This window comes from Podarcis tiliguerta (assembly GCF_965153285.1).
Source record: "Podarcis tiliguerta genome assembly, chromosome: 3".
Taxonomy (NCBI): domain Eukaryota; kingdom Metazoa; phylum Chordata; class Lepidosauria; order Squamata; family Lacertidae; genus Podarcis; species Podarcis tiliguerta.
The window spans coordinates 33,057,410-33,072,753 of NC_139536.1; the positions used below are offsets into that span (position 1 = coordinate 33,057,410).

Sequence of the window (15,344 nt, forward strand, 5' to 3'; positions counted from 1 at the left end):
GTATTCACTTCAGCTAGGTATACGGGTGTCACTTCTCATTTGTACGCGTGCTTCAGTAGCAAATAGGAATTTCCAGCCAGACTGCAGTCAGAGCTCATAAAGTTTGTTGTTCAAGCCAAGGCACTTTAGGCCAGAGCTAGGCTGAGAATAATCACACAAGATAGCAACAGTCCTTGTCATTCAGGGAAATATCATTTAAAAGTTGGGGAACAGTGTGTGCAGGACTCTCTGTTTATCTCTGTAGGTCTCTGAGTCACTCTTGATTATCTCACTCTGAGTGTATGTGAGTGACTCTCATGTTTCCCTTTTGATAGCCATCCTTGACTTTAATGGATTTTTGATTGTAATGATTATGGAGCCATTCTTGGGTTGTAGTTTAAGGAGAGCTGCATGATCCTGACTGATGTGCCTGCAAGCCAGCATTAAATTGCTCAAAAGATACCCTAAGCCTCAGGGCCTAAACTGTTATTAAAGGAAAGGTGCCAAAAGGTTATACACACAAAAAACTACCAGCTGAGGTCTCCACTCTGGAGGAAAAGTTCCCTGCCAGCCCACAACTAGGAACAAATGAACTACTAAATACAGACTGTAAACAACAGTTCTAAAATAAAATTCATATGTTTCTTTAGTGTTACAGACTTTCACCAGCCAAATTCAGCAACCTCCCCTGAGCACTGGGTCTCGGTATGCACTGAGGCTAGGATTCAGAGAATCATGAAACATAGTTGGTGAATTCTGTGGTTCTCAAAGCTTGCTTTTCTGAAAACAGAAGACCCTGTTTTGTAAGATAGCATGGGATGGGACAGAGGCAGGCAAGTGTTGACTGTTCAGGAGGGGGGAATCAGAAATTGCACTAAGCCCCTTACATGAGCCAAAGTGGCTCTTTGAACCCCAACCCCAATGCAAGAGCTTCCTCATTTATCAGACAGCTCCGCATAATCATTCCTTTGTGAATACATTGCCATCCCTTCTCTTGAAATGAATGGAAAAGGTAGACACATGGGGAACATGTGCATGTTTAGTTGAGATTCCTGCCTTGCAGAGGGGGTTACACCAGATGACCTTTGGGGTCCCTGCCAAGTTTACGATTCTATGGTTCTATGGAACTTCCAAAATGTTTGAATTACGAGGCACTGCTTCTGACCGGCTGACAGCTAGGCTTTTTGTAGATCGGAAGCCACATCAGGGTTCGGGTTCCGAGGAACGTTCAAAAACCAGAACACTTCTGGGTTTTTGATGTTTGGGAGCTGAAACGTTCGGGAACGGAGGGGTTCGAGAACCAAGGTTCCACTGTATTTTGTGGAGGCAGGGGTGCCAGCTCCAGGAGGCTTAAGCCATTTTGCCCCCCCCCCCCCATGTTCAAAGAGTATGAAGGCAAAGCACAGAGCCTACCATGCTGCTGCTGCAGTGACTGGCTCCTTCTCCTGCTACCATGGAGGGGAGGGAGGAATGAAGAAGCCTCCCTCTTCTGGCAGCTCCAAGAGAAAAAGGAGGAGGTGGAGGTGCCACTGCCCATTGAAACCATGTGGCCCCTGTGTTCAGCTCCACCCCGGCTCCTCCCGTCATCCTTATGTCATGCATGTGATGTTGGGACATCGTGACACCACGCACGCAACGTTGTCGTCCCCTCCAGCACCTTCTGAAACTGGCAGCTCGGGGAGACAGGCTTGCTTTCTCTCTCTTGCATGCAGAAAAAATCCATGCACACATACACTCTCAGTTGATGGCTGTCTCAGCACTACTTTCTGAAATTCTGACTGCTAAACAGAATCTCAGCTATGGCAGTCATTGTGGTGACTCCAGTTCTTGACCCAGACTGGTGATTCAGAAACATACTTTGGGAAAGACTTTTACTTATTTTATTGCATCTGCACCCCATCTTTCTTTCATCATGGAACCAATGGTAGCATAAATGTGGCTCCCAGGCAGATACCCATCCAGGCACCTGCCAGATCCAGACTTGCTTAGGTTCAGCAAGGTGGTGGTTGCATGTGCCTTCAGACCATATGATGGGAGCAGTATGAGTTTCAGCACTGAAATTCATATCATGTATTGACATTTAGCAGCAGGGAGTTATACTGATAGAGGATATGTTTTTAGCTTTTGGTATTTTTATTAATTTTAAGTATTTTAATTAGGCGCTTTTAGGGTAATTAAAAACTTTTTTTTTTACTACCACTTGGATTGACTAGCTTACTGTGCAATCCTATATATGTCTACTCAGAATTAAGTCCTATTCAGTGCAATGCCATTTACTCCTAGATAAGTGGGCATAGAGTTATGGGCTTAAAAAAACACGCTTTTGTTCAAATTTTGAAATTTTAGATGTATGTAAAATTTGAATTCAGCAGTTAGCACATTGCAAAACCTTGCAAATTGACCTTTCAGCATAGACAACTAAAATAAACCGAGAATAAAGGAAGTTACAAACCTGTACACAAAGCTCATGGATGGAAACCTCTTTAAATAACAGGCCAAACAAAAAGTATCCCTGATAAGGCTCCCTGACTGCTTGAGGAAGTTGTGACTTGATGCTGAACAAGCAACAGCAAAAAAGGAAGGGAGGGAAAAACACGAACTGGTTTTATTCATCCTTTGCTCTTCAGTATTTGAACAGTTGCCGGATTTCACCCAAGGCCAATTTCAAGCTTAAATATTAAGCTTTCCCCGGTTCTACAATTATTCAGCAGGTAGTTTGAATATTCTCCCCCCTCCTTTTTCCCCTTTCTGCCTAGTAAGACATTTTCTGTCTGCCTAGAAAGAAAGCAAATCCCTGCAGGAGCCCTGTCATTACACTACTGATCACATGAAGCTATGCTGATTCTGGGCCTTTGGGGCACGACTCCCTTTTCTTTCTTAGGAGCCATTTCAATAAAAACAATCAAAGTCAGATCCAAGGACATTGATGCACTGTGGATCGAGGGGAAAGGAGTTTCTGTAGCCTCCGGGATTACGTTTTCCTGCATGCACTCACACTGAACTATCAATGTTGAATGGAAGGCTCTCTTCCAAAGTGCTGCCATGTATGTTTTGTAACTCTGCCACTCCTGCCTCATCTCTCAGCACTTTCAGCGTTCACCACAGCTTCCAAATCCTCCCTGTTAGGCTGCCAACTTAACAGCTGACGATGGTGAGATCCCCAAAGCGACAGCCTGAGTAGCTCGGCATCTCACTTGCTGGAATCTACAGAACGCAAGGAACCACGCTGCTATTTTATAAACTGGCAGCGCTCCAGAGCTACGTAACACCTTATCATTCACCATTCTTCATCACTGATTTTTTAAATTTACCCTGGGAGCTATTATGCCTGTGGAATCCTCGCTTTTCAAGCATATTGTTACAAAGATTGTGCACCCAACCCCACCGCCAATCTCTGCCAGGCTGTAGCAAGTTTCCAGGGGATTCCGGGCACTCCCCCAAGGTTATTTCCATTGGGAAAATCGAGGTACAGCAGGGGCTTTAAGAAATATGGTTTATTGTACACATATTTACACCTAGAGTTTTCCATGGCGGTGATACAGAACACTATACCCCAAGAGTGTTTCTTGTCACCCTCTCATACCTTCAGTAAGCTCAGGTCCAAAGCAGCAGTCAGTCATGGCTCTTGATGCAGCCTCCTCCAGCCATTGCCAATATGGTTCTGTCTACTTCCTCCTTCTTGTTCCCAGAACAACCTGGGATTTCAAAAAGGACGCATTTTTCTGTGACATCATGCCCCCTTCACCTTGGCAACCCGCCAGTTCTCCTGTCTCTGTCCACTCCTCAGTGGGGGACGGGGACAGACAGTTCTTTTGCATCACCAATGGCCCTTAATGGCTCAGTACTTGGTTGCCCATTATTCCTTAATGGCACTGTGCTTAGCTAGCCTGCCACGGTGGTTTACATAAGTTAACCCAGGAATTTATTGCCTGGCACAGTTCTGCAGCTTGCATTTTCCCTTCATATCCCCAATACGATCTAAATACTACTATTTATTGCCTCCATTTCCTAACACTCTGGTACCCTATGACAATACTGTACCAAAAAGGCATGCAAACACTCCCTGAATGAGTGAGAGTGAGAAAACCAGGGTTGCAGGCTTTATCCCTTCTTTTTCCAAGAGGCAAAGTTATTTCTTGGAGATTGTGCTTACAATTGCACCAAAGCTCTGAGCAAAGGCTACGGTCTAATTACTGGGGTTCCTGTTCCAGAACTTCCTCTTACTCATGTTCCTCCCCTTCCAGTCCCTCCAAATACATGCACACATCTAAGATCTACAGATTAGCTCCTGTTCCAAATCCTTCTTGGGAGAAGGCTAGGTTAGCTTCTACCAGGGACTTCTCATAAGTGGCCCTGCTGTTCTGGAACTCTTCATCAAGAGAGATAGAGCAGTACAGCCCCCTCCATGCTTTTTTGTTTTATGAGCAAAAGCTGAGGGTAGGGGTGTTGGCTGTTGAAATTACCTGCCTTCTTTTCTGTCCCATGTAGGGATTTCGGTACTGTGCTTTTTCTTGCTGATTTTAATATAATAATTTTTTAATGGCCAGAATTCTTATCCCACCCTGTCATCGTTTGGTAACAAATCAGACAGATTAGAGGCCTTGGAGGCCGAGCCTCAGTACATTTCAAAATATAGGCAGCGGCTTCAGGTGAGGCCAGGTAACACTATCTGGAAGTCTTAAGGGCATCCTTAGTGAGTGGATCAGGAGAAATTCAGCTGCTCTGTGTCATACTGAAGCTACCCTTCCCCACCCCCTGCACATGATAAACATAATTACAAATTTCTTAGATCAGCCCCGTAAGAGAAAACTACTGGAGCTAGTTACTAGCAATTTGATTGACTTGCTTCAGTGAAATCCAATGATTTGTAATTTTAAAAAAATTAATGTGATTTTAAAGAATGGATGCAGACACACATACAAATTAAATAGGAAAAAAATGGGCCAGAGATCCCAACCCCACTCAGTGTGCAAGTATTGCATAGCGAAAGGGGTGTATTTCTTTTTTTCCCCTTTTTTCTTTTTCTTTTTGTATTTTTATTTAGATTTTCCATCATATAATTTAATTTTTAAAAATACATAACAGAAAAGAAACATTAAATCATTATATATTAAATCATTATACAATATCCAAAAAAGAAAAAGAAAAAACGTAAACAAAATAAAATAAACCCACCACCCTGTTTAACTTCCCTCCACCGCTACTCATCTTCTCTAGAATCAATTTTACCCTTATCATTGCATTCTGGTTGTTTTTATTTTCTCTATATACATACATATGTCATTGATAATTTATTGTTTTAACATTCTTAATCTAAGCATATTAGCATGTCTTTTTTAGAGCAATATTTTGTCATATAATCATCAAAGCATTGCCATTCGTTTTTTAGTTTTTGATTTGACTGCTGTCGTATGGATGCTGTTAATTTAGCCAATTTTAAATATTTGAGAATCCGTTCCTCCTTGGTAGGTAGTTCTTTAGCTTTCCATTTAGATGCTATTACTATCCTAGTTGCGGTGGTCGCATATAAGAAAGTTCTTTTTTTTTTATTTCAGTATTTCTTTTCCTAAAAGGCCCAGTAGGTAAGCTCCTGTTTTTTTCGTTAATGGGATTTTAAGCATTTTTTCAACTCCTCATGTATTTCTCCCCAGAGGTACTTAATTGGGGTGCAACTCCACCACATATGCATTGTTGTCCCAGCTTCCTTGTTGCATTTCCAACAGAGGCTGGATTTCTGTTTACAGATTTTTGCTAATTTGACTGGTGTTAAATACAACCTGTAGAACATTTTGATGAAATTTTCTTTTATTGTACTACAGGTGGTCAACTTTATATCTTCCTGCCAAAGTTTCTCCCATTGCTCTAAATATATTGTGTGGCTAAAGTCTCGCGCCCATTTAATCATTGTCTCTTTCACTTCCTCATCAATCATATCCAAATCTAGCAAAAGGTTATACATTTTAGATAGTAATTTTTTGTTGTTTTTTTTAATAATGTTTCATGCATTAATGAATTCTCTTTAGCAAGGCCTTTCTTCGAGTCCGAGTTAAAGGCACTTCCAAGTTGTATATATTGCCATCTGTCGGAGACATAATGCCTTATTTCCTCATATGGTCTTCTTCTAAGTTTACCTTGATCTTCCCTTATCAAATCTCTATATGTTGCCCATTCCTTATTCATGTTTAATTTTTTCATGGCATGGGCTTCTAGAGGTGAGAGCCACCATGCTGTCATTGGCTCCAGTCTCGTTTTGTACTTGCTCCAGTCTTTAAATAATGTGTTTCTAATTAGGTGGCTATTGAAGTCTTTATAGACTTTGATCTTATCATATGCGAGGTAGGAGTGCCATCCATACCTGTTGTTATAGCCCTCCAGTTGTAATAAATCTGCTTTTCCAAAGTGATCCATTCTTTCAGCCATACAAGGCATTCTGCTTCATAGTATAATTTTAAATTTGGCAACGCCAAACCTGGGGTGCGGGTGGGGGTGGGGGTGTTTCCTTCTAACACTAGCCTCATGTGTTTCAAGAGCTGCTTATTGTAAGGCCCCTATCCTTGGAGGACTTGAGGGGCAAGCAACTGCTGCAAGATAAAGTTTGACAGGTCTCATGCAAAAGTAGAATACTGTTGGAAACTGGTTTCAGTCTTGTTCTATATGCTACAGGTGCACTTAGTCCTAGTAGCCCCTGTAATATGAAGCTTTGATTCTTTGGGGGTGGGGATGTAGCTAAAGCCCGATGGCCAAACTAAATGTGATGTTAAATGTGACTTTGCAGTTAATGTATATATTTTTGAAATGCAAGTAGTCACCACCAGGAAGGCCAGAGCAAGACTGGGGGCATGGTAGCTGGGGATGGGTGGTTAACCCTTGGTGAAAATCGCCCCGTGGGTGCTGTTATTTGCACTAAGAGGAAATATTCCATTGGTGCCAATAAGAATATTCTGCTCAGTGCAAGTAGCAACATTTGGAGGGAGGTTTCTGTCATGCAGGGGGTATTCATTGAGATCATGGCAAATAGGAATTGGTTAAGGTCTCGCTCTCCACCCAACATGGCAATGACCTTGCTTTGACTTTCATGAGGTAGCTGTTCGCATTTTTTAAAAATGTACACATTACAAGCACAAGTGTCTTTAATGTCATGCTTAGTTTGGTCTAGTAGTCCCGTTGAGGAAAAATAGAGTCCCATTTGAAATCAGTGGTGCAGATTTATACTTATCGATTTCCCACAGTTCCATGTAGTTTTTGGATCTTTCAGTCCAAAGCAAGAATAGAAAAGGAATCCTGTGTTTCTGTCTTGAGGAATGAAAGCCAGAGTCCCTTGCACTGCTCCCCAATTGACCACATAAGAAATCTGCTAAATACAAGATGAACAAATTGTGCAATCTGCTACATCTCAGCTGCTCAGCTGGAATTAATGAGGCTAGTCCATCAGTTTGATGGGGATTGTAGAGATATAACAGAGGGCAGGTATTAACCCATCACATTTAGCAGGCAATTTGTATGACCAGCTTTTCTTAAGCTTGCCTCCATTTATCATTTAGCAGGATTGTTATGCTTCTAGTCCCCCCCCTCCCCAGTCCTATGCGCCTCTTGACTTCTCATAAGGGGATCAGTCTTGCAACAACAGGGAAGATGGATGGATTAAAACAGCGCAGAAGAGGGGGGAAACCACCACTAGTACACAGCTAAGAATAAGTTGCAGGAGTTACTCCAAGATTCTTAAGCATATTTGGGATCTTGGAAGCTCTCCACTGTGCCAAATTGGCATGTAAATTGGCAAGGGGGGGGGAACTATCCAGTATGTCCAATGGCATGGATTTCTGTTTTGAACAAACTCTCCTTTACAAAGGTAATATTCTGGTAGATCTTGATTGGCTCTGGTATCAGAGATGTTAGACTTGCATCATGAGATGAATGCATATCCTTACTAGGGCTGCTTGAGAAATCCATTTTCTTTGAATTCTGAATGGATTTGACCTGATCAGGACCTCCTGAACTAATGTGTGATTCAGAATGTATTTATGCTTTGGATTTTGCACTTCTCTGAATTTTTGCAGTGCACTTTTCAGTTCAAAAAGGGTTTATCAAAATGCATTAAAATATATTTTATGATAAAATGCTTTTATAAATCAGTACATTAAGGCACACACACACACATACATACCTCTAAAAAAATGTTTAGAGGTACTCTCATTTTGACTCAAGAAATGCACCATTTTATAGTTCAAATTGGGGAAAATAAATACAGTAAATGGATAGAAGTACAAAGATTCACTGAATGTTTAGGGATATCCATACCCCTGTGTACCCCCAGAAAAAAAGTTGTACAGACACACACACACACACATGCTTAGTAAAAACAATTATTTAAATAAAAATGGAACACGTGAAATTGACGCAGACCTGAAATATATGGCTCCGTCTATCTATAATCTTACAACTTCATGTCTTTGGCTTATCACCAGTATAAAGGCTCCATATTTTCTATGGATAAAAGAAAGTGTCATGATCTTTCTATAGGTCATTGTTCATCAGGATTAAATTTGTTGGCACCATTTTTAAGCACTTATGCAAACATTGGCTACCCTACCATTCCCTTTCAGCTCAAAGGTTGCATATTCTTTTAATGAGCACACAAAGCCTACCCTCAGCAGCTATATATTCCATCTGAGTTGTGCCTTTGACCATAAAGAGTTGTTTCATAGATTCATCCTGATTGATCACTGCCCAGAGCATCATTTCCATGGTCTCCTTCTAGTCTTTGCGACCCATATTTAATTCCAACATCAAGCAATTATTCCATGCTTTTGGGAAGGCATATTACAGCAGAAACAAAGTAGCTGTGGTTTTGTAAGTACTTTCATTAAAAACTAGTTACACTTCTTATTTAAAAAGACTGCTGCCCGATTAATCAGTGGCATTTTAATTGATCCAAGAACTACTCAGTCAGACCACAATTCTCAATCTAACTGTTTCCTACTATAAATAAGTGAGGCTTACAGACTACAGAGACCAACATGATGTAATTTTGCCTCCTCCAAACTTGGCTTTGAAATACTTATCTTTACACAGCGAAAGTTCCCAGTGAAGCAATAGTCCACCAGGAAAATCGGCAAATTAGCAATTTATCACCATTGCACTCAGAGTTAGAGCACCTGTTGCACTGCTGGTTTGAGGGATATCACCATGAATAACTCTTTGCCCATGGTGAATTATATGCACCATCATACTTCCACATAATGCCACTGCTTATTTTGGTATATCATGTTTTGAACCAGTGTAGTGTAGTGGTTAAGAGCGGTGGACTCCTAATCTGGTGAACCGGGTTCGATTCCCCGCTCCTCCACATGCACCTGCTGGGTGACCTTGGGCTAGTCACACTTCTCTGAAGTCTCTCAGCCTCACTCACCTCACAGAGTGTTTGTTGTGGGGGAGGAAGGGAAAGGAGATTGTTAGCTGCTTTGAGACTCCTTTGGGTAGTGATAAAGCGGGATGTCAAATCCAAACTCTTCTTCTCCTCTCCCCTTGGAGCAGTTGGTTGGTTTGACACCAGGATACCCATTATGCGTCAATACTGTTTCCCTGTCTTTGAAAGGTTGGGCTGGGTATATCGAAAGCAAATGCGTTTGTGGTAAGCGGTATTTCCATCTGCCGGAATTTGATAACTTCTCTTCTTCTTTACAGGTTTTGGCTTCAGATTGTTACATCCTGGAAAGTTGGATCGGAAGCCATCATTGCTTTTGATAATGTGTCACTCAGCCTGGACTGCTATCTTACAAGTGAGCGAGCCTATGATTAGCTTTTTAATGTGTAGCCTGCTACAGTACAATGGGTACTGCAAATACATATCTTTTTGGCTAAAGTCTTCACTTGTTACACTAGAAGTGTGGAAGTAGGTGCAGCTCACTCGTGCTTCCTGTTTTGGCACTTCTACACCATGTGCAAAGAGGCCCCGAGAAAAGCAGGTCAAGGTGAGAGCAGCACAAGTCATGGTGTTGCCCCCAAAATGTCTAGCACTGTATCAGTCAGCCATCAACTTTATTTTACTAGCCTTCAGCCTTGGCAGCTGTCAGGCAAAAAAAGTCAATATAAAATTTCCATTACGCAAGCTACAATGGGAAAAAAAGGGGGGTTTTAGACCAAAGCCAACATTATAAAATCCCGACATCAACTAAACTAAAAAAGAACTGTTGGTCACTTCCTGGTGACCTGTTTGTTGAACTGTTTGTACAACGTTTGCAGGGAGATTATACAGGGTCAGTTATTTTCTGAAAATTTATTCTGATTTGTTTGCAGGGAGGTTATATAATGCCACGACAAGCAATTGTTCTCCCACACTTTCCTGTGTATCTTCCTGTCGCTTTCCTTGCTAAAAAAAATCAAAATCTTAGTGTTTTTTGTTGAGATGTGATTGAATCTTTACTCACAAAATAGCAGTCTGGAAGCTCTCATCTGCTAGAAATCTCCTTCCTATACTAACCGTCCTGGTAACTGTTAATCCAGACAAAACGTTTTCAAAGAAGTTTTAACTTAGCTCATCACAGAAGGGAGATTTCAGTATATATAGAATGTCATGCAGTGAAGTTTTTCATTGTATTTAAGGAAAATAGATGTCCGTTTTGCCAAATGTTAATCTGATATCATGAACATACATTTATGAAATTTCAGTAGCGCCGTATGTATTCTTGCTGTGATTTCCCCAGGAGATTATATACCTCTCTGGTTGTGTTTTGATTGAGAGCAGAGTTAGCCAGAATATTGCTGCAGTGTGGGCAAAGCAGGCAAAGGTAGGGTGTTCAATGGGAGTGTTTAATCTACACCATCTGTTTTGCCAGTGTAGTGCAATGCTAGTTTGGGAGCCAGGAGAGGAGTGGCGGGAAAGGATTTAGAATTCAGAGAATTGTTGCAATCCTATACATAGTTATCTGGGAGTAAGGCTCATTGAACTCAGTGGGCTTGCTTCTGTGTATAGGATTGCACTGTTAGATTTCTCTTCCTGCCCCACACCCCTGATGCTACTTTGGCCTCATTGCCATCAGAGTTGTATCAGTAGTGCGAATAATAATATAGGTGGGCTGGTGCCATTTCACTTTGTGCTTGTAGGAGAAGAGACACATACATTTCAGAAGCTGCTGCCTGGGGTCTGGCACTCCCATCTCAGTTTGTCTGCATCGCCTTGGGTCAAGGCAATGGCTTGTCTCTTCCAGCCGGTGACTCTTCTGGGCTCTGCTGCGGCTGCCGTGCTTTCTCAATAAATTGAAGTGGTCACTCAGGCAACAGTTTTGTTGTCCCTTGCTACTTAGGTCTAATGATCTCAGCCTCAGTGCCTTTCATCTGTAAAATGGGAGCCTTAATGGGTTGCCTTTTCGTACAGCAGTGCTGGGCAGTTTTACAAGAGCCCTTTGGAACCTGATCTGCGGTTACTCCAGATTATTTAGTCTAGATTTATCTTGTGAACCTGAGATTTATCTTGCCCTGAGATCTTTTGATGAAGGGCGGTATAAAAATCTAATAAATCTAATAAATAAAAAATATAGCAGTGTAACACTGTGCCTGCATATACCTGGCATTATTACACTGGGGTCGTATCCCCAAGAGTGATTTATCTCCAATATCCATTAGCACTGGGACTTACACCAAATCCTACCACTCTCTGGCCAGGGTAGTTTAACTCTAGGATTAACCTTCAAGGCTTTCAGGCTCGGCAACTTACTAAAGATCCTTTGCCTCCAGACTGGAAAGACCATTGCTTTTATGAATCTTTGGGAGCTGGTTCCTATCAGAAATGTTGCACTACACTAAGCACGTTTGTAAAGTTGAAATACTCCACTGCCTTTTGCACTGGGGTTATCATATTACTTGTATTGCCACCATATTTAAACATTTATGGCTGTTTAGTGACAGCAGTGCATGAACTACTGTGCTTTTGTCTCATTTCCTTGTTCTTGGACATTAGGCTTAAGCTGTCTTTTCTTGCCCCTGATCTTCCAACCATTGAGATAATCAGTAATGCTGTGTGTTAAATATCCCTTTATCCAGTTTCTCCTCTGATGTAAACTCACTGTATCTCTGTCGCTGTTTTACAACCACTCTCTATTGCGTTTGCCATCTGTGAATCTACCCCTTATTTCTAATGCATTCCATTTGCTAGTGTCCTAATGCCAAATGCCTCTACAGTTGAATTTGAGCTTCTGCAGCTACAAGGGAATATATTTTTTAATTATTTGTAGCTGTTGCATTGTAACTGCAGAAGAATTGCACTCCACTGTTTTAAATGCATGTTGAAAGTAGACAATTAAACAGCAGCCACTGCATTTGCCTCCCACCCCCAATCATGCTGATGTCCTTTCACCTTGTTAGCATCTTAAGTATTCTTCCCTGCTTCCCTCCTGTTTTTTCCTCTCCATTTGTTTCAGATCCCACAGCAGCAATGGATGCCAGCCTGCCCTTCCTTTTAACGCCATCACGCGTTATGGTTGCAAACCCTTTGGCCCAGTTTGATCCACCACCAGCTGTTGTTGTCCTCCCTTTGCCAGGGCCAACACGCCATATCTGCACAGTCATAAACCAGGTTGTTGGTTTTTTTTGTGTTCCAGTCAATGAAGAGAAGACATCTCGAGACAACAGCCCGGACGCAGGCAATCTGCTCACTGAAAGAGGCAGGGGGGAAGGGCAGATTACAGAAGGGCCAACACAGGATCCTGCACCAGTTGGCCTTGGAGGTAGGGAAATGGTTTCTTGCTGAGAATCATCATTCCAAGTGGACAGAAGTCTTCACAAGTGCAAGCTTCCATTAAATACAGTAAAGTGCTTTATTGATTATTGGGTGATGAAAAGAGAAACAATGTGACTTTTTTTCAGCAAATGAGAGTGTGCAAATTTGGCATGTTTGGGCTGTGAAATATCTCTTGTATTTATTTAGACAGCTAGGGCAAGGATTTTCACAAAACCAAGAATGTTGCCATTTTGGAAAAGAAATGATTAGAAAAAAAGTGTCCTAATGCCAATTATTATTATTATTATTATTATTATTATTATTATTACTATTATTACTATTATTATGCATTGAAGGAAGGCAAACTGATCACTGTGAGAAAGTCAATGGCAAATCAAAAGTCTGTATCCTTGCTATAACTAATCCAATCTGCCATGAACTTGGCATACATTTCTCTAGCCCATAATGCCTCTGAAAGGCACATGTGCGTTCCCTTTGTTTATTGCCTTTTCTGGTGTGTGGTAGAGTAGTCCATCCCCTTGGTGTAGCACTGCTGTCAGCCACTGGGAGTTTCCCAGTATTTTTCCCGTGTGGAAGCAGAATGCATGGACCTGGAGTCTGCAGGGCTCGAGTTTCCACTCTGAGGTCACATCTCCCTTAGCATGGAAAAATAGAGTCAGCATGAAGGCGGGTGAAACATGAAAAGATGAAGCATGGAACCTTTGAGTGTTTTCGACTAGCAATGCTGTTTTCCTGCAAAACTAGTTTCTTGTTGTTTCATGTTAACCAGGTTCTGATAACTTTGTTTTTTCCTATAAAAACTGTTAGGTATGTAAGCAGAACACCTTATTGGATCGGCTCAGATGAGAGTCTGGCTGATGGGGTCTTCGCCTATGCAACTGCCTTGCCGTAATCAATGGGGTGTTGAGCAGACTTTTACCCTAATCACAATGTGAAGGCTTGGTTTTCTTTGACACCCAGAAAGAGCTGGCCAGGCTTGTGTCCAAAGGTGACTCATCTGGGTCTTTTATATGGAAAAGTTGCAGTGCCGATGGGTGGTGATAGTAGTAGTGGCTTTTCTGATGTTCTATGATGCTTCTGAAAGTAACTGATGGCTGCAGATACAGGTGACTGATGAGGGCTGCCAGTAATTTGTAGACCTACTGTAGCCATGCTGCACTCTGCGTCTTTTTTTGAAAAAAAATAGACCTAGCATATCAAAGGAAATGTATTAATGCCGTGATAAATGCTGTAAACATAGATATTAACAACACCCACTGCTGTTTTCATTAGTTAGAGTGTTTGTACAGCACTTTCAAAGATAAAAAGCACTTCTGGAATGTTGTTCCATGAATCAGTTTGCAATGGAGCTGACAAGGAGGGAGATTCCTGGTCCTGCGCTTGATTTTCTGACATTAGCTTGCAACGGCCGTACATCTTGCACTGAGTGGGTTTTATAACGTGTCCTGTATAAAACATGCATAGAGCAGCAAGAAAGCTTGCACTTGAGTTGCCATTCCCCAATACGAGAGGCAATAAAGCAGGTCAGGGCATTATTCGTTCCTAAAGTGCTCAAATTTATTTATATTTACTGTGCCAAACATCGGGGAAATGGGGGGGGGGAGGAAGGCAAGCTACCTTGGAAAACTTACATGGATGGTTTATTGGCTCTCTGGAGAGCTGATTCTCACAACTGTAGCCAGAAGATGCAGTTTCTAATCAGCCCTTACTGTCAAAAGCTGTGGGTGTCGCACTCAGAAAAGGTCATAAGAATTGACCCTGAATGTTTAGTAGTGTTGGTGGTGGGAACTGATGTAGCATGAATATCAGGGAACCATTTTGCAACAATCATAGTTTTATTTATGCCTCACTTACTATGAGCCAGATCAGGAAAGTACTGTTTTGAACAAGGGACTCTGATGACAGCTGGTCTCAGGTATCTTATTCCTTGTTGCAGCAGACAGATTGCAGATAGACATATCTGCTTCTCTGAACTCTGCTCCTTTATAACTCCACTGCTGCAGATGTCTAGAGGGTGTAGAAAGAGAAGGTGGTCCAAGGAGCCAGTAAAGTTTGATCTGATGCTAATGGAAACTTCTCTCCTTGGTGAATAGCAGTTGGGGAGCTGTGATGTGCAGGAAAGTGTTAACTGCTCCTCCCTGCGTATCATATTCCTGATCCTCGTCTGATTGCTGCTGCCCCATCTCCTACTTTTGGCTGCTCCTGTTGTTAAATTTTAAAAACTAGACATGTTAATTGTCATCATGCAATTAATATCCCATCTAGTCTGGCATTCAAACATTTGCAATCTCGGTTGTGTGGTAATTGATGGAAGGCCTTTGCAGATTAACTATATGCAAATATATACCAAACTTTGTAGCCAAATCAAAACTGGCTGGCATTTTCTTAATTTATTGGCTTCCAGAGGAGGGCATAGAGTTCACAAATGAGTGGGCAGACAAAGAGCATTCAGCTTCATTTAGTATTTCAGTTGGTTTCATGATAAGCAAAACTCACCAATAGCTTCACTCCATAGATCACCACGTGTCCCTCCACCTCCATATTAGGACAGTACCTTTATTAGGCCAACTAAAATATCATAAAATATGTATCTTCTTTTGATAATAAACAAAACTAAGAAGGGGCAGGG

General features: G+C 41.7%; 1 protein-coding gene across 1 annotated transcript in view; it reads left to right on the forward strand.

Annotated features, from left to right (window-relative positions):
* Positions 1–15,344, forward strand: part of ALK (ALK receptor tyrosine kinase) — a 564,868-nt gene that overhangs the window by 456,007 nt on the left and 93,517 nt on the right. The window contains exons 10-11 of the mRNA XM_083434390.1: positions 9,664–9,758; positions 12,576–12,701. Of these exons, the coding sequence (XP_083290516.1) occupies positions 9,664–9,758; positions 12,576–12,701 (221 nt within the window). The remainder of the gene's footprint in view (positions 1–9,663; positions 9,759–12,575; positions 12,702–15,344) is intronic.